The sequence below is a fragment of the Aquarana catesbeiana genome, linkage group LG03 (genome assembly GCF_042186555.1).
Source record: "Aquarana catesbeiana isolate 2022-GZ linkage group LG03, ASM4218655v1, whole genome shotgun sequence".
Lineage (NCBI taxonomy): Eukaryota > Metazoa > Chordata > Amphibia > Anura > Ranidae > Aquarana > Aquarana catesbeiana.
The window spans coordinates 196,415,846-196,443,550 of NC_133326.1; the positions used below are offsets into that span (position 1 = coordinate 196,415,846).

Here is a 27,705-nt window from a genome sequence, read left to right on the forward strand (position 1 = left end):
AAGGATCCAAACACGCCCAAGCATATCCATATTACCCTCATTTCTACATACCCCATGATACTTTGCTGCTAGCAAGAAGTGATTCCTGTACTGACTCCACTTTCTGAAACTTCTTCTCTCAGCACCTCTGTAATTCAGAAGGCAGGCTCTGCCAAAGGTGTGATACAGCAGTGCCAACCAACAGGACATCTCTAGTGCACATGTGAAAAATTGTGGGATTTAAAAGTGTGGGGACCTTTACAAAGTAAGTTTACACACTTCAGCATTGTTCAGCTCAATAAGATTAAAGTATAACTAAAGCCAAAACTTAGTTTTAAAGTGGTTCTAAAGGCAGAATTTTTTTTTTTAATCTTAATGCATTCTATGCATTAAGATAAAAAAACTTCTGTGTGCAGCAGCCCCACTCAGCCCCCCTAATACTCCCCTAAACCCATCTAGATCCAGTGATGTTGCACAAGAGGCTCAGTTGTCCGGAACTCTTCCTCTTTATTGGCAGCAGCGGGTGCCATTGGCGCCCGCTGCTGTCAATCAAAGTCAATGAGCCAATAAGAAGAGAGAGAGGGGCGGGGCCAGGCCGAGCCACGGCTCTGTGTCTGAATGGACACACAGAGCCGTGGCTCGGGTGGCCCCATAGTGCGCTGCTTGCTGTGGGGGGCACCCAGCAGAAGGGAGGGGCCAGAAGTGCCAGCGAGGGACCTGAAAAGAGGAGGATCTGGGCTGTTCTGTGCAAAACCACTGCACAGAGCAGGTAAGTATGACATGTTTGTTATTTTTAAAACAAACAAAAAAAATGAGGCATTCATTTTAATTTAAGTTTTGGATAGAGTGAAGACGAGGGATTAGAGCTCCTGACAGTTTTTATTGCTGTCTGTTCCCTGTTAGGAAGATACACCCTCTCTATTTGTCCTGTTTACCATTATCACTGAAAATGAAAGTAAGAGAAAATATCAAATGTTCGGTGATCTCCAGAAAAGTAATAGAGGGGAAATCTTCCAATGGGGACACTAGTTCAGGAGAACTGGGGGTCCCCATAGAATTCCCTTAATTTGCAGGGATTCCCTCTCATTTCCTGTTTGGCTATGGGACAGGAAGTGAAGGGAAATCTCCCCAATGGGACACAGATAGGGGGAAAAAATCTGACAGGGGTTTTACCTCTCCTTTTCTCTATCCAAACTATATTAAAAAAGTTTTACCTATAGTTCTACTCTAAGCTAGAAGTGATTGGAATGCAATGTGGTTTAATATTTTGATTATAGATACATTTTAACTAGCAGTTAACCTTTGCAGCATTGGAAGGGGGATCACTGCAGGTTACATTCTTTCCTTGTACCTTAAGTTAGTCTACATGAGTTCATCTGCTGTGTCTTAGTGAGCAGCTAGCCAGGACACCCAGGGATGAGTAGACACAGACAGAGTGGAGTGATCTCTGGCCAAGTATAGGGTTGGGCTCTCAGTGATCCAGGCTTTTCCAGATGTGGAAGATCCAGGCTGACAGTGTGAGCTGTGGCCCCGCCCCTTCCTCCTCCCCCCTCCCATGTGCTGTCACTGCATGCTGCATCCTCCTCGCTCCGTGCTGTCAGAGCTGTGTGCTCGCCGGAGATCGGTGCTGCTTCCTCGCCTCCCTCCTTCATCGGCTCGCCTTAAAGGATCTTCCAGACCCCCCTCCGCCGCCCCCATGTTCGGACCGGATAAACTGGGCTACGAGATGGATTTCGGCTACAGGAGTACGGCTTCTCTAGGGGACTTTAACCCGTTCAGCGCTAGCATCCCAGCCACCAAAGTGGAGTTAACAATCTCTTGCAGGTGAGGATCCCATCCCCTTCTATTACTGGGGAAGTTTCCTGTGCTGGCAAGTTTGTGTGATCGGGGCTGTTAGGAGTAGATTGTGTGTGATCGGGGCTGTTAGGAGTAGATTGTGTGTGATCGGGGCTGTTAGGAGTAGATTGTGTGTGATCTGTGACTTGGGCTGCTCATCTACTTACATTCTTCCATGGGGAGTGTTTTAGTGTTGCCTAAAAGTGCCCCAGAATCAGAAAAGAAGTGACTTCTGGTTTGACATGTAAACATTACAAACAATGATCATTATGTCCTGCACTCCTTACATACAGGGTTCTCTACATTGTCGGTCTAGATTGGATGTCAGCCAGTGTCTTCTTCCTGTGCATAATGTTTAGGCACTTCATCTAAAAGCTTTCACTTTTCAAGCCAAAATCCAATACATTAGAAATGTGCATGTCATTATCCTGTGATGCCATCGTGTGTACATCATCTCTCAACAAGGAAGACAAAAGTATTTCACAACTGTTGAACTGTGTACTATCCCTAGAACAGATAGTTTGTAAACTGCTAAAGGAGAAGACTAGATCTTTTGCTGAAGGTTTTTAATCATTGTATGGTGCACTATAACTAAAAGATAGATTTTTAAAAAAGTGCCAAAAGAGAACAGATCATTGAAGATTTTAATCATTGTATGGTACCAAGACATAGTTCAAATTTAAAAATAGTTTATAAACTGCTAAAAGAGAAGACTAGATCTTCTGATGAAGGTTTTAATCACTGTATGGTGCACTATAACTAAAAGATATATTTAAAAAAAGTGCCAAAAGAGAACAGATCCTTGTTATCACTGTATGGGGCACTATAACTAATATATATATTTTAAATAAGTGCCAAAAGAGAAGAACAGATCCTTGGTGAAGGTTGTAATCATTCTATGGTACACTATATCTCTAAGACATATATTTTATTAAGACAATAAAAATAGTTTGTAAACTGTTAAAATATATTTGATAGAGTTCTAATCACGTTGTAGTAAACAATGTATGTGTGTGTGTGTGTATGTATATATGTGTGTGTGTGTGTGTGTATATATATATATATATATATATATATATATATATATATATATATATTATATACAAAAAGCTTATAAACTGAGAAGAGTAGATCTTTGGTGAAGGGTTGTTAGCACTGTATAGTACACTATACCTATAAGATAGCGTATATTTATAAGAAAAAAACATATAAACAGCTACAAGAGAAAAAAAGATCCTTGATTTAAGGTTTTTAATCACTACACTGTACACTATAACTATACTATATATTTATAATAAAAGTAGCATATAAACAGCTACAAGAGAAAACTAGATCCACGGTTAAAGTTTTTTTAATCACTATATAGTATGCTATAAGATATGTTTATAATAAAAATAGCATGTAAACAGATTCCTCATAGCGTTTTTAATCACTACACAGTGCACTATAACTATAATATAAATGTATAATAAAAATAACTTCTACACTGCTAAAAGACCAGACTAGATCACCAGTAAAGGTTGTAATTAAGCTATAGTACACTATACCTATAGGATGTATTTCTAATGAAAATATCTTTTACATTGCTAAAAGAGAAGAGTGGATCTCCCCTCTGTAGGTTATGAGCACTGTATAGCAACCTATAACTATAAGATAGAGCTTATAACTGGTAATGAAAGCAAGAATATATCCTCAATGAAGGTTGTAATCACTGTGTAGTACACTATAGCTATAATATATATTTTTTATGAAATAACTTCTAAACTGTCAAAAGAGGAGAAGAGATTTTCAAGGAAGGCTTTCAATCACTAGTTTCCATAGGCTGACGTATGGTTCAGATGATGCTTTTTTCTATCTTCATGGAATTGTTTGTCATTGTTAGTGATTAGCTACCAAAGCATAAGCTGGCTATTATTATGTTTTTAGTTGTTTGTTTACTTGTGTCACTTTGAACTCATGTTGTAAATGATCAATATTTTTATATCTGCATAAATATCCTCCTAGCCAGGTATAAAAGGCTTAAAGGTTTGATTTTGTAATTTATTACTTTGGAATATAAAAATGTGATGATAGCTGTGACTCACAAGATGCCATGTCAACAAGCTGCACTCAGCTGCCAGTTGTCCCACACAATATACTTCCTGCTTCCGAGTATTATTAACTTTATGAAATCAGGAACACATTTCTTTTTGGTTTTGAGCTATTGCACAATAGTGGAAAGCACTGCAGGCTTAAAAAAAAAAAAAAAAAAGAAAAAGTGATGTGCTGTGTAAGTCAACCCGGGATTAGATTCAGGATGTAATGCAAACGCTACAAATATTTTTCTGCCCAACAAAGTGGAAAAGTTCATATGTGCAGCAATTCATACCAGTCAGGAGATAATTTAGTTTGATTGATCTGGAGCAGGCTAGGCAAAAAGAGCAAATGTTGTGCTTGTGTGTGTGTGTGTGTGCACCATGTGGAATTTTTTTTTTTTTTTTAAACATCTGAGACAATAGAAAACTGAATCCTTCCTGTTTTTAGTTGATATGGTAAATAAGGATATGTTTTGTGTAAGCATTCACTTGGGAGATTGTGGAATATGAGTAACTACTGAAATATTGTTGCAACTTGCAACCATTTGTCATACATTGGCTTTACTAACCTAAATAGATGTGATGCAACCCAAATTAGAAGACATTAGCTCTAATGTGTAGTGAAGGTAATAAAAGTTGGTTCCTGATTGCTTATTGTGGGTTAGTTCATACCACTATAGTTAGCCCCATGTTGGTAAATAACACCCACTTTAAAAAAAGGCAGAATATAGTGTGACATACTTCATTAGTATCCAAGTACATCCATGGTTCATGCCATTAACCACATTTTATATTTATTTACCAACATGGGGCTGACTACAGCGGTATGCTCTAACCCACAACAACCAAGCCAGTTTCAATACACATTGGAAACCTGATGTCTAATCAGTTACCATGGGTTGCATCACATCAATTTAGGTTGGTAAAGCCAATGTTTTAAAAAAGGTTGCAACATTGTTCCAGTGGTTGCCTGTATTCCCACAACCTCCCAAATGAAGAATACTTACATATGAGAATGCCCATCGCCCATTGGATTATAAGTGTGTTTTATACCAGTTTGTTTCTGTAGTACCCTATGGATTTGTGAACATTATTTTCAAACCTATGTCTTTATTGTTAATAAAATATCTACTTATCATATTGTAGATCTATGTTTCAATTAAAAACATAGAATTAAATTAGCTAACACTGATATTGATAAGTCCTCCCCATGCAACGCTGTGGAAATCACTCAATCTAATCCGCCTTTATACTCTATTGTTAAGGATGATGGATAGATACATTACTTAAATGTGTAGTCTGTTTTACAAAAATAATCAAATATATTAGCATCAAATATGTAATACTGAATGGAATGCAGAAACCATGATTAATCTGACTCCTTTCATAAACCCTGGACCAGGTGACATTTACTTCCCTCTAGAATATGCTGCAGCCATATTAGTATAAATGGAGATAAATGTTTAACTAGTAATGAGAGAGAGTGTGGTATGCAAACCACCAGAAATAGATTGTGTTATACACAGACATTGCATTACATATTGTGTTCCAGTAAAAGGCTATAAGTGTGGCATCTTAAAGCTTTCGAGGCTATTTTCTGGATCAGTAACTTACTGCCTAGCAACGCATCTCCACTTGTGTGCAGAAGAGTGTCCAATGCTTATGCAACAGTCAAAGTCTTTGGATAAAGAATGGGCAGTTCAAACCCCCGCCCCCCTCAAAGTTAAGATAAAGCATGGGGGCTTATTTCATCTGGCTATGTAAAGCCCAAAATGGGTTTAGTTTATGGAAATTGGAAAAGTAAATGCATATTCTGAAGTATTACTGATAATTAACTTAATTGAAGACTTGTACCGTTAAGTTCTTGGTAGGAACTTATACATGCTGTAACCTGGCGAATGTAAAATTGTCTATGTTGTTATGGAATGATAAGAGGTACGTGGTTTCACGGATTCTTGAATATTTATTTTAAGATAAAGTCCTGTGGTAAAGAAACCTAGGTCTTTACCTATTATTTACAAAATGTGAAGATTTGCTGATTAAAGTTTGCTGTCTCTTCCCTTCCCCATCTCTAATTTAATATCAGATGTTTTGGTGGTGGTGGTGGGGGGGGGGGGGTTGAGTACTATTTTTTTGGCCATTAACCGCTCATAGTTCCTCGTTCCTCAACTAGGTGAGAATGATGTAATCTCAGCCCAACACCCCATCCACCTGCCCACAGTCTCCTGGGATAACTTTATGCATCCCAGGAGGCTGCAGGACCAGACTACAGTGCCTTGAAAAAGTATTCATACCCCTTAAAATGTTCCACATTTTGTCATGTTACAACCAAAAATGTAAATGTATTTTATTGAGATTTTATGTGATAGACCAACACAAAGTGGCACATTATTGTGAAGCGGAAGGAAAATGAGAAATGGTTTTCAACATTTACTTACAAATATGCTGTATATAAATAATGTATGTGAAAAGTGTGGCATGCATTTGTATTCAGCCCCCGAGTCAATACTTTGTAGAACCACCTTTTGCTGCAATTACAGCTGCAAGTTTTTTTGGGTATGTCTCTACCAGCTTTGTACATCTAGAGAGTGACATTTTTGTCCACACTGTACCTGCTCCACTTGATCTTGTACATGTGTAATGGAGAGCCAGCTGTGATTCATCAAGCATAGACTTGTATGGGAATGCAAAACTTATCTGATGCAAACAAAAAACCTTTGATACAGGCCCTAATAAATGTATTATGTATTATCTAAAAAGAAAAGAATCATAATAACTACACCTATGTGCGTAAATAGTGAAAAGAGAGTGTATTGAAAAGCTGCAACAGTTTTATGAGATATTTATCACAAAGAGAAACTTAAAAAATATCTGCCATGCTAATCATATCAATCTCCCCAAACAAAATATTCAAATCATATAGTAATAAAAGTACTTTCCATCAGTATGTGTATTAAGATAAAGTAATACAAGATAAAGTAAAACATCAAATACCACCACAATTGCTTATAATGATCCACGTGATTGCCGCCGCCACCACCACCACCAAAGATAGATGTAAGTTTACCAAACAATTTTGACCATCTATACATATAGAAGTAAAAAGGCACTTGTGTTTAGTATATTCAGATCACATCGCCCTTCTCCATCTGTATCCGGTACAGCCCACTAGGTATGAGGAATCCAGAAAAGCATTTTTCCGGTTTGCACTCACATATAAATATCTCCAAATATCTCCACCTAGGCAATAGAGGGGCAGTGAAAACAGGCAGTTGATGCTCAAATTTTATACTGCCCCTCTGATTGCTGAGCAGCAAGCTAACATTGCTGGTAGACATGGCTGTGCACATTGCTGCAGTCACAACGCCACAAATGGTATACAGCATGCCACTTTGACAGGCAACTACATCTAATGCCCTTGCTTGCAGTAAGGTTGCCTTAAAAAAACCCAGATATCCAGGAGGTGACATATTTTCCTCCATACCTTAATCAGCTCTGAAATGTGATTCACCACAGATCACTTTCTAGAGCTGTCAAAAAATAAATAAAAGAATCTGCCTGTGTGAGCAAGGTCGAGAGTTTGGGGTAATATACAAGTCACAGATTTTCCATCCCTTCTAAAAGTTAAGCTGAAGAGCAACCCCCAGTGATATGAAATATTGGCATCTCAGAGGGTCATCAGGAGTTGTTGCATAATGTGTGTGTCTTGTGTCTTTAAGGTTCACCCAAGATATTGTTAAAAATTTCATGTAGAGTCTCTTTTGGTCTTTTGATTTTGCAACTTTTGTAAGACCCTTCATTTTGATATTATTTCTACGACTCCTATTGTCTAGATCTTCCAAGTGACGTTGATTGTGTCTGATAGTAGAATGTGTGTGCTGCAGTTTTGGTATGCAGCACATGAATCTAATGTTTAGAGGTTTGGGGCTCATCTTCCAGTGTTTCAACATGATTGGTGAGAACCTGAAAATCTTCATGTAGTGCTTTGATTCTGGAATGACAGGTGTCGCAGGCTTTTTGGACTAGAAGATAAAATTCTTCTTTTAATAGGAATGAACTTGATAAATTCTTTCAACAATATAGGTTTATCTGCTTCTGAATTAACCACTTGAGCCCCGGACCATTATGCTGCCTAAGGACCAGAGGTCTTTTTCCAATTTGGCACTGCGTCGCTTTAACTGCTAATTGCGCGGTTATGCAATGCTGTACCCAAACGAAATTTGCGTCCTTTTCTTCCCACAAATAGAGCTTTCTTTTGATGGTATTTGATCACTTCTGCAGTTTTTATTTTTTGCGCTATAAACGGAAAAAGACCGAAAATTTTGAAAAAAAATGATATTTTCTACTTTTTGTTATAAAAAAAATCCAATAAACTCAATTTTAGTCATACATTTAGGCCAAAATGTATTCGGCCACATGTCTTTGGTAAAAAAAATGTCAATAAGCGTATATTTATTGGTTTGCGCAAAAGTTATAGCGTCTACAAACTAGGGTACATTTTCTGGAATTTACACAGCTTTTAGTTTATGACTGCCTATGTCATTTCTTGAGGTGCTAAAATGGCAGGGCAGTACAAAACCCCCCCAAATGACCCCATTTTGGAAAGTAGACACCCCAAGGAAATTGCTGATAGGCATGTTGAACCCATTGAATATTTATTTTTTTTGTCCCAAGTGATTGAATAATGACAAAAAAAAAAAAAAAAAAAAATATTTACAAAAAGTTGTCACTAAATGATATATTGCTCACACAGGCCATGGGCCTATGTGGAATTGCACCCCAAAATATATTCAGCTACTTCTCCTGAGTACGGGGATACCACATGTGTGGGACTTTTTGGGAGCCTAGCCGCGTATGGGACCCCGAAAACCAATCACCGCCTTCAGGATTTCTAAGGGTGTAACTTTTTGATTTCACTCTTCACTGCCTATCACAGTTTCGGAGGCCATGGAATGCCCAGGTGGCACAACCCCCCCCCAAATGACCCCATTTTGGAAAGTAGACACCCCAAGCTATTTGCTGAGAGGCATATTGAGTCCATGGAATATTTTATATTTTGACACAAGTTGCGGGAAAGTGACACTTTTTTTTTTTTTTTTTTTTTTTTTTGCACAAAGTTGTCACTAAATGATATATTGCTCACACAGGCCATGGGCCTATGTGGAATTGCACCCCAAAATACATTTAGCTGCTTCTCCTGAGTATGGGGATACCACATGTGTGGGACTTTTTGGGAGCCTAGCCGCGTACGGGGCCCCGAAAACCAATCACCGCCTTCAGCGTTTTTAAGGGCGTGAATTTTTGATTTTACTCTTCACTGCCTAACACCGTTTCGGAGGCCATGGAATGCCCAGGTGGCACAAACCCCCCCCAAATGACCCCATTTTGGAAAGTAGACACCCCAAGCTATTTGCTGAGAGGCATGGTGAGTATTTTGCAGCTCTCATTTGTTTTTGAAAATGAAGAAAGACAAGAAAAAACTTTTTTTTTTTTTCTTTTTTCAAATTTCAAAACTTTGTGACAAAAAGTGAGGTCTGCAAAATACTCACTATACCTCTCAGCAAATAGCTTGGGGTGTCTACTTTCCAAAATGGGGTCATTTGGGGGGGTTTTGTGCCACCTGGGCATTCCATGGCCTCCGAAACTGTGATAGGCAGTGAAGAGTGAAATCAAAAATTCACGCCCCTTAGAAAGCCTGAAGGCGGTGCTTGGTTTTCGGGGTCCCGTACACGGCTAGGCTCCCAAAAAGTCTCACACATGTGGTATCCCCGTACTCAGGAGAAGCAGCAGAATGTATTTTGGGGTGTAATTTCACATATTCCCATGGCATGTTTGAGCAATATATCATTTAGTGACAACTTTGTGCAAAAAAAAAAAAAAAAAAAAAAAAATTTGTCTCTTTCCCGCAACTTGTGTCGCAATATAAAATATTCCATGGACTCGACATGCCTCTCAGCAAATAGCTTGGGGTGTCTACTTTCCAAAATGGGGTCATTTGGGGGGGTTTTGAACTGTCCTGGCATTTTATGCACAACATTTAGAAGCTTATGTCACACATCACCCACTCTTCTAACCACTTGAAGACAAAGCCCTTTCTGACACTTATTTTTTACATGAAAAAGTTTTTTTTTTTTTGCAAGAAAATTACTTTGAACCCCCAAACATTATATATTTTTTTAAAGCAAATGCCCTACAGATTAAAATGGTGGGTGTTTCATTTTTTTTTTTCACACAGTATTTGCGCAGCGATTTTTCAAACGCATTTTTTGGGGAAAAAACACACTTTTTTAAATTTTAATGCACTAAAACACACTATATTGCCCAAATGTTTGATGAAATAAAAAAGATGATCTTAGACCGAGTACATGGATACCAAACATGACATGCTTTACAATTGCGCACAAACGTGCAGTGGCAACAAAATAAATACATTTTTAAAAGCCTTTAAAAGCCTTTACAGGTTACCACTTTAGATCTACAGAGGAGGTCTACTGCAAAAATTACTGCCCTCGATCTGACCTTCGCGGCGATACCTCACATGCATGGTGCAATTGCTGTTTACGTTTGACGACAGACCGCCGCTTGCGTTCGCCTTAGCGCAAGAGCAGGGGGCGACAGGGGTGCTTTTTTTTTTTTTTTTTTTTTTCTTTATTATTTTTTTGCTTTTTTATCTTATTTTTAAACTGTTCCTTTCATTTTTTTTTTTTTAAATCATTTTTATTGTTATCTCGGGGAATGTAAATATCCCCTATGATAGCAATAGGTAGTGACAGGTACTCTTTTTTGAAAAAATTGGGGTCTATTAGACCCTAGATCTCTCCTCTGCCCTCAAAGCATCTGACCACACCAAGATCGGTGTGATAAAATGCTTCCCCAATTTCCCAATGGCGCTATTTACATCCGGCGAAATCTAAGTCATAAAATGCTCGTAGCTTCCGGTTTCTTAGGCCATAGAGATGTTTGGAGCCACTCTTGTCTCTGATCAGCTCTATGGTCAGCTGGCTGAATCACCGGCTGCATTCTCAGGTTCCGTGTTGAGACAGGAGAGCCAGAGAAAAACACGGAAGACGGTGGGGGGGGGGGGCATTCCCTCCCACGGCTTGTAAAGGCAGTCTAGAGGCTAATTAGCCGCTAGGATTGCTTTTACATGAAAGCCGACCGCTGGCTGAAAAGAATGATACCAAGATGATACCTAAACCTGCAGGCATCATTCTGGTATAACCACTCAAAGTTGTGAATGGCGTACCTGAAGACAAAAAAATGGTTAACAATAAAGCACAGTAAACAATAAAGTATAAATAATTACATACCTGAAAAACAAACATGATAAAACATAATAACAATAACAATAACAACACTGCAGAATAGAATACAGTAAAAAAAGAGCAGAACAATAGAGAGAGAGAATAGAGAGAGAACAATAAAACGACAACTATTTTTTTTTATTTTATATATATTTTTTTTTTTTTTACACTTTTTTTGTAACTAACTTTTATAACTGTAACCGGTTCCAGGTTCGGGTCTCTCAAAATGCGATGGCATCTTGGGAGACCCTGTGAAAGTGTGCCTAGTCTGTGCAATGCTGTACCCTACGCTAATACTCAACTAGTGTATGGTAGCGTTCAAAACATTCACCAATGCAAAGACCAGGATTGTCAGGACAGAAGGGACAATAATAGCGGGTGTCACGCCTATATCCGCGTTTGCTGCAGACACAACATCTTTTTGGGGGGGGTTCGTTGGGTAGGGGTACTCGGGAGCACATAAAAATGCCTCTCATGCAGCCGACTGCATTTCGTTGGGGGATGTGAATGGGGGAAGTACGGGCGCTGCAGAAGTGGTGGGTTCCCAATTAGGATTGGCGAATGCAGCAGGAAGGGCACTATGGGCACGACGGGCCTGTGTTTGTCTTTTTGGTGGCAGCGGGACACTACTTGTGCTTGTCACCTCACCAGCTTGAACTGCACTTATGGGACTCGCCACGTCACCAAGTGTTACTGCAGTGCTGGTTTGACTACGACCGGGGTGTACTAGGCCGCTGGTGCTTGCCAGTTCAATAAAAAGCTTCCAAAAAAACTGTTAGCGATCGCAGGGATCAGGCCTGACTCTGCGAACGCTGCAGTAATGCGTTTAGTGTTTTGTAAGTGACAGTGATCGATCGATACTGCACTTGGGTGGGCTGGACTGGGCCGGGCGGAGGGGCAAAACGCAGGTGCTAGCAGGTATCTGGGTTGATCCCGCTAACACTGCGTTTTTGGGAACCCTAAACTGCTGGGGACGCTAGTATAGATCTGATCTGATCGGATCAGATATTGATCCGTTCAGATACTATACCACTAAAGGAGGCGTATGCTGCGTGCGTGGGTGTTAGCGGTACTGGCGCTAACCTGACGCTGCCTGGGGCCGGTGCTTGCTAGTTCACCAAAATGCTACCAAAAAAACTGTTAGCGATCGCAGGGATCAGGCCTGACTCTGCGAACGCTGCAGTTATGCGTTTAGTGCCTTGTAAGTGTCAGTGATCGATCGATACTGCACTTGGGTGGGCTGGGCTGGGCCGGGCGGAGGGGCACAACGCAGGTGCTAGCAGGTATCTGGGCTGATCCCGCTAACACTGCGTTTTTGGGAACCCTAAACTGCTGGGGACGCTAGTATAGATCTGATCGGATCAGATATTGATCCGATCAGATACTATACCACTAAGGGAGGTGTACGGTGCGTGCGTGGGTGTTAGCGGTACTGGCGCTAACCTGACGCTGCCTGGTGCTTGCTTGCCAGTTCACCAAAATGCTACCAAAAAAACTGTTAGCGATCGCAGGGATCAGGCCTGACTCTGCGAACGCTGCAGTTATGCGTTTAGTGTTTTGTAAGTGACAGTGATCGATCGATACTGCACTTGGGTGGACTGGGCGGAGGGGCAAAACGCAGGTGCTAGCGGGTATCTGGGCTGATCCCGCTAACACTGTGTTTTTGGGAACCCTAAACTGCTGGGGACGCTAGTATAGATCTGATCAGATCAGATATTGATCCGATCAGATACTATACCACTAAGGGAGGCGCATGCTGCGTGCGTGGGTGTTAGCGGTACTGGCGCTAATCTGACGCTGCCTGGGGCGACGCATATCACCGCCGGGCGATCAGGGGGCTAAACCTTTATTAGGTAATAAACGGCGGGTGCCCTGACACTATAAAAAATAAACGAACTAACCTGCGTCACCCGTAACGGTTATACGGTGATCAGTGGTGAAAGGGTTAACTAGGGGGCAATCAAGGGGTTAAAACATTTATTAGGTAGTATATGGGGGTCCCTGTCACTATAAAACGCTGACGGCGAACCTAAATATTTACCTCACTAACTAGCGTCACCAGCGACACTAATACAGCGATCAGAAAAATGATCGCTTAGCAACACTGGTGACAGGGGGTGATCAAGGGGTTAAAACTTTATTAGGGGGGGTTAGGGGGGTACCCTAGACCTAAAGGGGGGTAATATTCACTGTCCCAACACTGTAACTGTCACAAACTGACACTATGCAGTAATCAGAAAAAAAAAAAAAAAAAACCTGCTGGTGTCAGTTTGTGACAGGGGGGGGGGGGGGGTGATTGGGGGGGGATCGGGGGGCGATCGGGGGGGGGATCGGGGTGTTTTGTATGCCTGGCATGTTCTACTGTGTGTGTGTGTGTTGTGCACTCACATTGATGTCTTCTCCCCTCGGCGCTGGAACGGAAAATACCGAGCCGAGGGGAGATGACATCATTTCCTTTGCTGCTGTTTAGCATACAGCAGCAAAGGAGTGTTCCCATTGGCCGGCGGCGATCGCGAGGGGGGGGCCACGAACGGATGGCCTCCCCCTCATCTCGGATCGCCGGGGAACAGAACGGGACCGCTTCGGGCACCGGGGGGGGGTCCGATCGGACCCCCCACCCGCGAGAGGCAAATCACGTACATGTACGTGATTTTGCCTGCCCGTGCCGCCTTGCCGACGTAAATCGGCGTTAGGCGGTCCTTAAGTGGTTAAATGCAGTTGGTGGAGGAGACTGATGCTTGAGTGTTTGGGCTAGAACTGGAGTTTGCTTAGAGAGCCCCTGGGCTATGGCTGTATCTAAGGCAACAGTGGTGTTTTCCCAGTAGTCACATCATAGTTTATGGCGAGCCACACCTTGGTTCCAAGTGGTGGGTGGTGGATCTCCCACAGATGGGGACTAAGCTTAGAGCAGTGTGCTGCTCTGGTTGCGAAGACAGATGTACAGCACAGCTTGATAAGCTTGAGTCCCTTGATCTAGGTAACCTTTCAGTTTTAGCATTAATGGTTAAAAGCTGAGAGCTGGCAAGCTCCACACTGTATGTGGTACCTGTTGGAGTGTATGTATGTTCTAAAAGCAAGTGAACCCTCGTATGATATCCTGATTAGAGTGTTCCTTCAAACCCATTCAGATCTGGAGATCATTCTGACAAGAAATTATGACACACACAAGGCATGCAATTCAGAATGATCCAATCTTTTACTTCCGTATTTTCACTTATATAACCAACATGACATCACAACAAAAGTCCAACCCCTTCATTAATGTATGGTAAAGTTACAGACATACAAGATGTTTAAATAGAATATTAATAACTCATATAGAAACTAACAACAGGAAAGGACTTATACGTCATTTAAAAGAAGTCAGGCCATTTACAAGAAATTGAAACAAATTTTTGATAGACGTCACATATACATATTATTCTAAGATGGATACATATTTTATAACTAAAATGGTGGACAGCAAGCTAAAATATCCCTACAGTACCAGTTATATTTGGGGGTTTACTATTGGTTCTGCTGTGGCTCACCAGGTATCCCCATTTGAATCCTGTGAGTGTCCTATTGGTTGCTGCTGGGGGGAGAACTTGCATGATGTTGATGAGGAGCAGGCTCTGGTGGGGAGAAGATCAATCTGGTTGACAATGCAGGAAAGTTCCTCCACCCCAAACTCGCTCATCCATGTCTTTATGGACCTTGCTTTGTGCACTGGTGCACAGTCGTGTTGAAACAGGAAGGGGCCATTGCCAAACTGTTCCCACAAAGTTAGGAGAATGAAATTGTCCAAATTGTCTTGGTATGCTGACGCCTTAAGAGTTCCCTTCACTGGAACTAAGGGGCCAAACCCAACACCATAATCTTCCCTCCGTCAAATGATTTGGACCAGTGCACAAAGCAAGGTCCATAAAGACATGGATGCACAAGTTTGGGGTGGAGGAACTTGACTGGCCTGCACGGAGTTCTGACCTCAACCAGACATATTACCTTTGGAATGAATTAGAGTGGAGACTGCGAGCCAGGCCTTCTTGTCTAACATCAGTGTCTGACCTCACAAATGTGCTTCTGGAAGAATGGTTAAACATTCCCATAGACACACTCCTAAACCTTGTAGACAGTTTTCCCAGAAAAGTTGAAGCTGTTATAGCTGCAAAGGGTGGGCCAACTCAATATTGAACCCTACAGACTAAAGCCTCATACACACGATCCGATTGTTGGCCAACCGAGCATCTCATTTTGGTCCAAAGGGCGTTTGCCAGGAACTTGTCTTGTATACTAATGGTACACAATTGTCGGACAACAAACACAAATGTAGTGACGTACTACAAGGAATTTCAATTCTTGAGCACCACCCTTTGGGCCCCTTCTGCTAATTTCGTGTTTGGTGAGCATTGATTCCGAGCATGCGTGTTTGTACTTTCGACTTTTGTGTGACGGACTTGTGTGCTGACGATACGAAAATTGGACAACAGACCGCTGTCCGCTGAAAATTTACTAGCCTGCCATCCAACATTTGTTGCCGAAAGTTGGACAACAGTTGTCAGGAGTGTACTAATGGTCAGATTTTAGGACAACAGTCGGTCAAAAGACAATCCCCTGCCAACAATCTGCGTGTGTTGAGGCTTAAGACTGGGATGCCATTAAAGTTTGTGTGTAAGTGTAAAGGCAGGGGTCCCAATACTTTTGACAATATAGTGTATGTTTAGCTGCAGAAAACCTGGTGTTCTGAGACACAGCCAGACTAAATGCACCTAGATGCAACTGAACATCTAGGTGTGAATTACATGCTTCCAGATGCATTTAGAAACAAACTCCAAATGCATGTATTTTGATACCTGTGTGCATGTGACCTAAAAATGTGAAGGTAATTTTTAGTTAAAGCTTATACAATGTACACAAAGCCATTTTTCAAGCTTTAGTAAAAGTTGAATCACCATTGAAACAACATCTCTATTTTTAAAATAGACCTTTGACTCAAATACTTTATAAGTGTACCTGATATATACAGTTTTTTTTTTTTTTTATAAATTTAGTGGTCAATTCACTGATTTGTGCATATTACACATTGTTAGTTTTGTTATATATCCATTACATCTGTTAATGGTAAAACTAAACCTGTCTGTATAAAATGATGTAGACCTGGAAAAATATTTCAAAGCCTGTAATGCCAGCATGCCTCTTCCAATGCGTTCTTGAGCATCCCCACCGCGGCGGCCCCAGAAACCCTATAGATGCATATATCAACTTTGAGGGGAAACAAAGTTGAAAACTAGTCTGCCCCCACCTATATTTTACTACTGGTCTCAGAGCCTACTAACCTTGTTTAAAGTTTATTTCCACTTTGGCAGCCAGATTGGGATAACACCTTTACAAATGACTGTTTACCTTTGTTATTCAATGAAAAATCCTATAAAATACTTGACCTTCCCATTCTATGTAATGATAAGGAGGAGCCTGTGAAGGTATGTTTACTAATTAACCCTGTCTGTACTGGCTGGCAGATCTCACTCTCAGCTGTAAACTAGATGTGCACACTGTCTGTAGTGGTAACAAATTGCTTGGTTGGTCAGTTATATGTTAATGCAAAAAAAAAAAACTGCCCCAGTCTCCAAAATGCACATTATAAGTTATTCTGAACAAATACAAGTTAGTGAATTCAGAGAGTTTTTTTTTATCTGTGAAACACAAATGTTTGGTTTGCTTGAATGTATTTTTGCAAATGTAACTTATCTGTTCAGAAATGCATAACCCATGAATTAAAATGGATCCACAAATTAAGTGATTCTCTGTGGATCAGAAAAATCTGCTTGTATGTATTAATGAGAATCATAAATTAGTAATTTGCCAAAAAGATGAGGCTTTCTTGGCCAGGTTCATCCAATTTTCATTTACAGGATATGAGCCAGTATAAATTGTGTAATCAGTCAATGTGTTTATTTGTATTAATGGGAGTAGCCTTTATATAAACAGTCTGTGCTTCCTACTCCATAGTGCTGCACAACGATTGTTCACGGCTCCTTCTCACAGTGCAAATGTACAAGGGGGTGCTAATAAGTATTGAGCCTTACCCAGAAAAAATTGAGATTGGAAGCTGTAACTGCTACACTATTCTACATATTCCCACAGGAAGTCAATGCGCTTGCGACATCTTCCTGCAGCTTCTTAAGCAGTCTGAAGAATCCGACTGCTGGTGTAACCACTCATTTGTAGTATTAGTTGTCTCCTGAACGCTCCCAAATCGTTGTCTATTTTAGGTGTTTTTTGAGATTGGGGAACAGATGATAGAAGGAGCCAGGTCGGGCGAATAATGTGGATGGGGAATCACTTGAAAGCCTAAGGAGGTCAATTTTGCCATTGTTTCACCTGCAGTGTGTGACGAGGCTTGTCATGCAACACCTTTGGAGAGCTTTCCTCAACATTTTTCCTTGATATTTTGCCTCAACATCGTCAATAAAGCACAGTAATATGTTGCATTGATGGTTGAACGCTTTTGGAGGTAGTCCACCAGCAGAACTCCCTCCTTATCCCAAAAAACTGTTGCCATTGCTTCTGCACTGACCTTTGCACACAGAAGTTCTTTGACGCGGGGGGAACCACTGTGCCTCCATTCCTTAGACTGTTCCTTTGTCTCAGGATCATAACAGCAGATCCATGTCTCATCACCAGCTACCAGTTTGTCCAGGAAATCTGACTAATTTCTTGCAAAATGTTCCAAAACAGCCACCGATGTCTCCATGCGGTTATGCTTTTTGTTCGGTTGTCAAAAGTTTTGGGATCCACTTTGCTGCAAGCTTTCTCATTTCCAAGTCGTTGTGGATAAAAGCACCAACTCTCTCATGTAACATTCCCAGATATGTAACAATACTTTTGGCTGATATTCGGTGGTCCTCCATGATCATGTCATGGATGGCTTTCACATTTGCAGGCACAGAGATGGAAACAGGCCTTCCACTGGGCTTCTCACTTTCAACACCGAAATGGGCAGTTTTAAAATTGACAACCCAACGTTTAACTGTTGCATACGAAGGGCCACTGACATTTTGGATCTGCTTCGCACCTTTCCTATGCTCTTCCACGTAAATTTTTCTTGAGGTGCTGCCGTGTTCACTTTGGACCTGAAAAAGAAAGATAAGTTTAAATCATAGGTAGTTGATTTGTACACCATTGAATATAGACAAATTGTCCAGTACACCCTGAAATTTACAGCTTCATATCTAATTTTTTTCTGGGAAAGGCTTAATCCTTATCAGCACCCCCTCGTATCAGCTTAGTGAGACTGAAGACTGTACTTAATAATAACCAGTCTTTAAAGTGTTACTAAACCCAGGACCCTGCATTCACTATATCTGGTCACCCACAGTACACAAAACATAGAAATGCAAATATATTAGTAAATATAAACTGCTAAATACCTTTTTTCATCAGCAGCATATTGCAGTCTTATGACTTGTGTCTGGCCGAGCACTGGTTAAAGCTTGTAGGAGGAGTTTTCATTCTACTTTGAATGTCCTATTAAGCTGTAGGACCCCTGATCCTCTGGACAGTCCTGATTTACCCTGTGCTGTTCTGTACTGTCAGCACATGAATTGGGGACAGTAAAAGAAGGGGAGGATCAGAGAAGACAGAATGAAACAGTCTTTTTACACAATGCAAAGGATTAACCCCTTAGGTTTAACAGTGAGTATAACAAGCATGCTTTACTGCATACACAGACTGATTTTACTGTTGTGGGTTTAGTGACACTTTAAGATATACAGTACAGTTCTCTATATAGTGTGTGTGTGCGTGTGTGTGTGTATGTATGTATGTATATATGTGTGTGTGTGTGTGTGTGTGTGTGTGTGTGTTATTTTACCTCCTTTATTTTATTTACAGTAACTTCATAATGTGGTGTGCATAAACGAGCAGGATTCAAACCTCGGTGGTGAGTAGTACTGCATTTGGCCAGAGGTGCAGGGGCGCCGGTGACACTCGGAGCCGCTCGGATGCGCACGGAGCCACTCGGAAACACTCGGGAACCTCTCTGAATGTTTCCGAGTACATCCGAGTGTTTCCGAGTGTCTCTGGCACCCTCCCACCTCTGGACACACGCGTACTGCATTCAATAGAAGTCACTGTGGAACGAATTATCTGAGTTTCCATTGACTTCTATGGGGAAACTCACTTTGATATACGAGTGCTTTGGATTACAAGCATTCTTCTTAAACGAATTATGCTTGTAATCCAAGGTACCACTGTTTTCAGTCCACAGGAGCAAAAAGCACATTCCTAAGGATGTTTTACAGATGCTACAAAAATGTTATATAATAAGAGTTTAAAAAAATGTAATCAATGTAAAACTGTTAGCTCCCCATAATAGCGTTTTTTTTTCTCTGCGGAATCGCACTTTTTGGACAACTTTGATGACAATAGCATTGGGTACTTAAAAAAGGAAACATTGTCCAATACTTGCTCTCTCTTTGTTGGAAGAAAACCAACAGCATTCTTTCTAAACAACCCAAGCGGTAATGTTCCTGGTGGATAAGCTCCTATATTTTTAATACTGTCCTGGCATTGCATATGCGTTTAAAATTTTTTTTTACATAGAAAATTGTCCTTATTATTGGTTTTGAATGTCGTAATTGGTTATTGTTTTTTGTATATTTCTTTTTACAGCTATAAAAACAGTCTGTATTCCTAAATGTAATATTACAATTTGTGGGTTGAGCAGAATATGCCTTTTTAATAAGAAAAAAGAAACCTGTCTGTTTTGCTATAGTAAGTAATTAATTTTTATTTTTATCTTTTTTAAAGTTCATTAAATAACCTCAGATGTAAAAATCTGACATTTTTCATTTGGTAACACAGACTCCCATACAGATTTTGCCAAAGTATAACTTTCTTCATTCAAACTAGGTTTGTGGTTTAAAAGTTTTTTTTCTCTTGAATTTAAGGCACTAAATGGAAGTTCTGTTTAACATTGGCAGGAAAAGCTGCCTTGAAATAAAATTGGGCACACTAAACACTAGGCTGAATAAACTCTTAACACATATCATCTTAAAACCACTGAGATGCATTTGAATAGTATAGTGTAGACAGATAGAGCTGTATTGTGTGAGTAATGTAAGCGTTTTACCTCCCTGATCATTTTGCAAGCGTGTTTTCTCTTCTGTGGTTACTTTTTGTTCTGTGTACTGATGAGCAAATAATCCATGTTATGTATCCTGCATTCAGTGTCCTAACTTGAAATCCTGTTCCAACAGTTAGGAAAATTACCTAGGGTAATCAGTGTTGGTATTTTAGTCCATATTACTTTTAAAGCCACCTTGTGTGATATCTGAAGGTATTAGGTGACTGGCACAATACAGTTTTACTGTAGCTAGCTTTAAAAGTGGAACCCCAGTCAGATATAAAATATATAAATAATGCAGTTCTGTTTTCATTAATACATAAAATTATATTGCTTAAATACAAGCAGTGTAAGTACCTTAAAGCCCAACTCCAGGCACATAAAAAAAAATCCTTGCAGTAGAGCTGTGCCTGCAGAGCAAGGGTTAATTGTTCATTTATGCCTAGGGGAACAAAAAAGGAGCTATACTTACCCGATCCTCCCCGCAGCTAGACTGGTCCCCCTGAAGCAGTCTAAGGTCCTGACTTTAACAGACAGAGCTGTGCTGTGTATATTTCCGAAATTGTTGGAGAGAAATACAAATCCTTTGGGAGGACAAACAACTCTGTTATATGTATTTAATTTGTGTATTTAGCCGTTTGCCTGGAGTTAAGCTTTAATGAGCTCTCAGTGGGCAATAGAAATGTACAGCAGATGCTGGATATTGAGGTATTTTTGCATTTCTATTAAACATACATATTTTTTTACCTAATATGAACCCAAATAAATGTAAGGTTCCTAAACTGCTATTACTACCTGTGGGTGTCTAAAAGTCAGCTCATCTTACCTTTTGGGTCCTGCAAGTGTTTTGGGTTGCAAGCTATTTGCTATAGAGGTAGGGTGACTTACATACCCTAACCAACCAAATAATCCACAAGGACAAGGAAATACAAATGTATGTCACAAGCTTTTTTAAAAAATTTTTAAGGGCCAAACCTGGCATATGCAGTGTAAAGTTAGATTGTTGTAACTTGTAAGCAGAAATTACTTTTCATTTTATTTGTATATATTTATTTTCTTATACTTGCATACTTTTTCCTGTGTGTGAAATACTTGGTGATCCTACCAGTCCCCCTGCTTTTCTATTTCAAACTGGGCATGGTAGCCAATACACTCTAGCATGGTCAGTTTTTTGGCTTTGCTTGGAGCACAGCCTGTCTCTCCTCCAGTGACTCGTGCTGACACCTCCCCCTGCACAGCCATTAACTGGGAAGATCAGTGTACTGCTGTTTCACTGTCGTCTGCTGACACGACTCCTGCAGCCTTACCCCCACCTCTTTAGGCCACGTATGCAACTGAGGACAGAGGTCATGTGATCACTTATAAAAAAGAAAAACATGTATTTATAATATATATATATATATATATATATATATATATATATACACACACACACACACTATATTGTCAAAAGTATTGGGGGGCCTGCCTTTACGCACACATGAACTTTAATGGCATCCCAGTCTTAGTCCGTAGGATTCAATATTGAGTTGGCCCACCCTTTGCATGTCTTTATGGACCTAGCTTTGTGCACTAGTGCACAGTCATGTTGGAACAGGAAGGGACCATCTCCAAGCTGTTCTCACAAAGTTGGGAGCATGAAATTGTGAAATTGTCCAATATGTCTTGGTATGCTGACGCCTTAAGAGTTCCCTTCACTGGAACTAAGGGGCCAAGCCCAACCCCTGAAAAACAACCCCACATCATAATCCCCCCTCCACCAAATGATTTAGACCAGTGCACAAAGCAAGCTCCTTAAAGACATGGATGAGCGAGTTTGGGGTTGAGGAACTTGACTGGCCTGCACAGAGTCCTGACCTCAACCCAAAAGAACACCTTTGGGATGAATTTGAGCAGAGACTGCGAGCCAGTCCTTCTTGTCCAACATCAGTGCCTGACCTCACAAATGTGCTTCTGGAAGAATGGTCAAACATTTCCATAAACACACTCCTAAACCTTGTGGACAGCCTTCCCATTAGAGTTGAAGCTGTTATAGCTGCAAAGGGTAAGCCAACGCAATATTGAACCCTACGGACTAAGACACAGATGCCATTAAAATTCATGTGAAGGCAGGTGTCCCAATACTTTTGACAATATAGAGTGTATAATATATATATAAGCACACAGCTAAAATAACGAAGGAGTGGCTTCACAACAACTCCGTGACTGTTCTTGAATGGCCCAGCCAGAGCCCTGACTTAAACCCAATTGAGCATTTCTGGAGAGACCTAAAAATGGCTGTCCACCAACGTTTACCATCCAACCTGACAGAACTGGAGAGGATCTGCAAGGAGGAATGGCAGAGGATCCCCAAATCCAGGTGTGAAGAACTTGTTGCATCTTTCCCAAAAAAGACTCATGGCTGTATTAGATCAAAAGGGTGCTTCTACTAAATACTGAGCAAAGGGTCTGAATACTTAGGACCATGTGATATTTCAGTTTTCCTTTTTTAATAAATCTGAAATTAATGTAAACAATTCTGTGTTTTTCTGTCAATATGAGGAAAAAAATTAACTTAAATGATTTTAGCAAATGGCTGCAATATAACAAAGAGTGAAAAGTTTAAGGGGGTTTGAATACTTTCTGTCCCCACTGTGTATATATATATATCTATAGATATATATATATATATCTCTATAGATATATCTATAGATATATATATATATATATATATATATATTATCTTTTCATGTGACAACACTAAAGAAATGGCACTTTGCTACAATGTAAAGTAGTGAGTGTACAGCTTGTATAACCGTGTAAATTTGCTGTTCCCTCAAAATAACTCAACACACAACCATTAATGTCTAAACCACTGGCAACAAAAGTTAGTACACCCCTAAGAGACAATGTGGGGGGTCAGCCTGTCAGTGCTCAGACCATATGCCGCACACTGCGTCAAATTGATCTGCATAGCTGTCGTCCCAGAAGGAAGCCTCTTCTAAAAATGATGCACAAGAGAGCTCGCAAACAGTTTGCTTAAGAAAAGGACATGAGTAAGGACATGGATTACTGGAAGCAAGACCTGTGGTCTGATGAGACCAAGATAAACATATTTGGTTCAGATGGTGTCAAGCGTGTGTGGCGGCAACCAGGTGAGGAATACAAAGATAAGTGTGTCTTGCCTACAGTCAAGCATGGTGGGGGGAGTGTCATGGTCTGGAGCTGCATGAGTGCTGCCGGCACTGGGATGCTGCAGTTCATTGAGGGAACCTACTGAAGCAGAGCATGATCCCTAACCTGGGCTGCAGGGCAGTATTCCAACATAACGACCCCAAACACACCTCCAAGACGACCACTGCCTTGCTAAAGAAGCTGAGGGTAAAGGTGATGGACTGGCCAAGCATGTCTCCAGACCTAAACCCTATTAAGCATCTATGGGACATCCTCAAACGGAAGGTGGAGGAGTGCAAGGTCTCTAACATCCAACAGCTCCGTGATGTCGTCATGAAGGAGCGGATGAGGACTCCAGTGGCAACCTGTGAAGCTCTGGTGAACTCCATGCCCAAGAGGGTTAAGGAAGTGCTGGAAAATAGTGGTGGCCACACAAAATATTGACACTTTGGCCCCAATTTGGACATTTTCACTTATTGCCCGTACACACAGTCGGAATTTCCAACAGAAAAAGTCCGGACTTTTTATGTCGAAAATTCAGACTGACTTAGATGGAGAACATGTTCTATATTTTTCCGACAGAACAAATTCCTATCGAGAAAAGCGCTCGTCTGTATGCTGTTCCGACGTACCAAAAATGATGCATGCTCTGAAGCAAGCAAGAGAAGTTGTATGTGTTGTCCCGTCGTACGTGTTGTACGTCACCGCGTTCTTGATGGTCGGAATTTGGTGTGACCGTGTGTATACAAGACAGTTTGAGCATAATTTCGTCGGAAAAACCTTCAGAGTTTATTCCGACGGGAAAACCGGTCGTGTGTACTGGGCATTAGGTGTGTACTCACTTTTGTTGCCAGCGGTTTAGACATTAATGGCTGTGTTGAGTTATTTTGAGGGGACAGCAAATTTACACTGTAATACAAGATGTACACTCTCTACTTTACATTGTAGCAAAGTGTCATTTCTTCAGTGTTGTTACATGAAAAGATATAAAAATGTGAGGGGTGTACTCACTTTTGTGAGATACTGTGTACACAAACCTGTTGCCTTGCATTTCTATTTTAAACTGAATGGGTTGTTTTACATGTAGGGGTTCACATACAGTATACTTTATACTTTAAGGCTAACCTGTGATAGAAGAGACATGGATGAAACCGTTGCTTTTACATTGCCTTTTTGTCAGAAGATACTGGGTGAAGATGTACCTGGATGGTATGCTGGATCTTGCTTCAGCACTTATTATTATTATTATTATTATTATTATTATTATTATATAAGATACTTATATAGCGCCATCAATTTACGCAGCACTTTACATATACATTGTACATTCACATCAGTCCCTACCCTCAAGGAGCTTACAATCTGAAGTCCCTAACTCACATTTATATACTGAGGCCAATTTAGACAGGATCCAATTAACCTACCAGCATGTCTTTGGAGTGTGGGAGGAAACCGGAGTACCCGAAGGAAACCCACACAGGCACAGGGAGGACATACAAACTCCAGGCAGATAGTGTAGTGGTTGGGATTCAAACCAGCGACCCTTTTTACTGCTAGGTAAGAGTGCGAACAATTATGTGGGTCAGGACAATGACTTTTTCTGTCTTTTGTACCTTTCGTACTTCTTGGTCAGTGACTCAAAGTATAAAAACCACATCTTGACAGTTAGGCAGTTAGCATTTTAGAAGTGGCAAACTCCAATTCTTTATCACCCATTGAGAGCACAGAGATGAAGTAATTCAGAGACATTATGGTGTCATACTGCTCCCTTCGGGAGGTTTACACTTTTTTGCTAGTGTCCTAGAAAGTTGAACGCTTTATCCTTAGCTCTGCTGAGGTAAAACCTTTTTCATATATATTTTTTTCTCTTCTATCAACCTTCTCGGCACTTTAAGGCATGCTATTAAAGCTCAGTTTGGTGCACTGAAATTGGACCCCCTGAAACGTACCTTTTCCGTGCTCAAACCAAATTGACTACAACAACCCAAAATGTTAAGAAGCTAAAGGGGCCTGCAAAGATATACTGGAATTGACCTTCAGGTGCTGCATTCTGCTTATGGTGCTTTCCAGGTTATGGTGGTTTCCAGTTTACCAGGTCAGTTAGTGGCAGAACGCTCTGCAGTTCAGAGGTTTAAGTGGTTTAACCTTGAGTGTAACCCAGTCTCTGGCACTCCCTTGCATAAGTATATCTCGGGTAAGTTATCAAGCATCTAATTCTGCATGTTGTACTTTCCATATTCAGATCAGTGATAATACATTTTGGTGTAACCCAGTCTCTAGTCTGTGACACAGATAAGGGTATTCTGCTTTGATTCTGCACTTTGGCACTCCCAGACATTAATGTTCTGTTAACCACAGAGTGTTTTCTAGTTGGAGCAGTGGTACTAACACCATCTCCCAGTCTCTAGCTTACCTGTGATGCATATACCTTTTTTAGTGACATCTGCACTATTATCTCTGCATATACCCTTTCAAGTCTTTTAAGTACTGGTATGTTGGTTCTAGTGCGGTAGCTCGTAATAGAGCAGTTGTCTTGCTTTTTGGTGTACACCAATCTGATAATTTTCCTGAACTATTTTCTTCAGGAAATCACAAAGACATAAAGAAGACACATAGATAGTGCTATGCTTTACATAATGCCTTTGGAATATAAGCACTCTAGAAGCAGGTATATTATTTCAGTATACCCGGTCTGTTTTTTTTTTTTTCTTTTCTTGTATGAAATCACCTCAGGAAATGACAAAGACATATTCATATGGTACCTTCTAACTCTGTGGTCTCCAGCAACAATCCTTTAGCTGTAATACTTTTTCTCCCATACCTCAGTATACATAATCTATAATTTTTTTTTCCTGTGAACAATTGCCTCAGGAATTACTGAGAAATGACCTCCTCTTCATAGGCTACCATCATCTACTGCACCTTACCTTATGACTAGTAGTATGAGTGCTTCCATTATTAGGAGGATTACTTCAGTATACCCCATCAATAAATTTACCTCAGGAAATCATGAGAGCATCTTAGTATGCTAACTTCATCTATTGCACCTTACCTTATGCTTGGCAATATGAGTGCTTTCCTTATTAGGAGATACGCTGTCATCATTTGGGGAAAAGCTACTCCTTATGCCGCGTACACACGACCGGTTTTGCCGTCGGAATAAACTCCGAAGGTTTCTCCGACGGAATTCCATTATAGCGGTCTTGCCTACACAAGGTCAAACCAAAGTCCGACCGTCCAGAATGCGGTGACATACAACACGTACAACGGGACTAGAAAAAGGAAGTTCAATAGCCAGTAGCCAATAGCTTCCGTCTCGTACCTGCTTCAGAGCAAGCGTTGTTTTTGGTCTGTCGGAATAGCAAACAGACGATCGGTTTTCCTGATAGGAATTGGTTCCGTCGGAAATATTTAGAACATGTTCTCTTTCTAGGTCCGCCAGAATTTTAGAAAAAAAAAGTCAGATGAGGCATGCACACGATCGGAATAGACAATGAAAAGCTTCCGTCTGACTTTTTCTGTCGGACATTCCGCTCGTGTGTACACGGCTTTAGATGTACCCAGTCTCCGAAATTTTTCTGTTTCATTCACTTAACACAGATAACAATGAAGACATTTTGGTATATTAAGTTCATATACTGTTCTCTGTCTTGTACTCAATCCCTTAGCCATTAGCATGCTATCATCTTTAGGTGGTATTACCTCAGTATGTCCATTTATTTATACCCCACATATTTCTGTTAACCCCTTGCATGGTCTTTCAGTTCTGCTGTGGTGTCAGTCTTTGTGTGCTCATTAGTCCAATTAAAAAGGAAAAAATCCAGCACCACGATTTCTCAAAAATAAAATTACACGATTTTATTAAATCCATCCAATAAAAGGAATCGATACTTATATTACTATATGTGGCAGTAGTTATATTATATTATATTTATATTTAATATAAATAAATTTATACTTATACTTATATTCCTATTATAGTAGTTATTGATGCGTTTCAGCCTCTTACATGGGCCTTAGTCATAATAAAATAACAACATGAAAGCAGGTTTAAATAATAAAATCCACAGGTGCCCATTAGTGTTACTACAGTTTCTCTGTGCCTGAATTTCCGAAAACTGAATCTATAACTAGAAGTCTGTTGCAGTTTACATATTTTATTGTAAAACCTTGGTCCTTGAAGACGCCTTTTAGATATCTTTTGTAGTACACCATTATATTTAGGTCTGGAACATTGATCCTTCCTTGAGGA

At 40.4% G+C, this 27,705-nt stretch overlaps 1 protein-coding gene across 1 annotated transcript in view; it reads left to right on the forward strand.

The window, feature by feature from the left end:
* The first annotated feature begins 1,527 nt into the window (after positions 1–1,527).
* CPNE8 (copine 8) overlaps positions 1,528–27,705 on the forward strand; it is a 442,845-nt gene continuing 416,667 nt past the window's right edge. Inside the window, exon 1 of the mRNA XM_073619694.1 lies at positions 1,528–1,803. Coding sequence (XP_073475795.1) covers positions 1,535–1,803 — 269 coding nt within the window. The 5' untranslated portion in view covers positions 1,528–1,534. The remainder of the gene's footprint in view (positions 1,804–27,705) is intronic.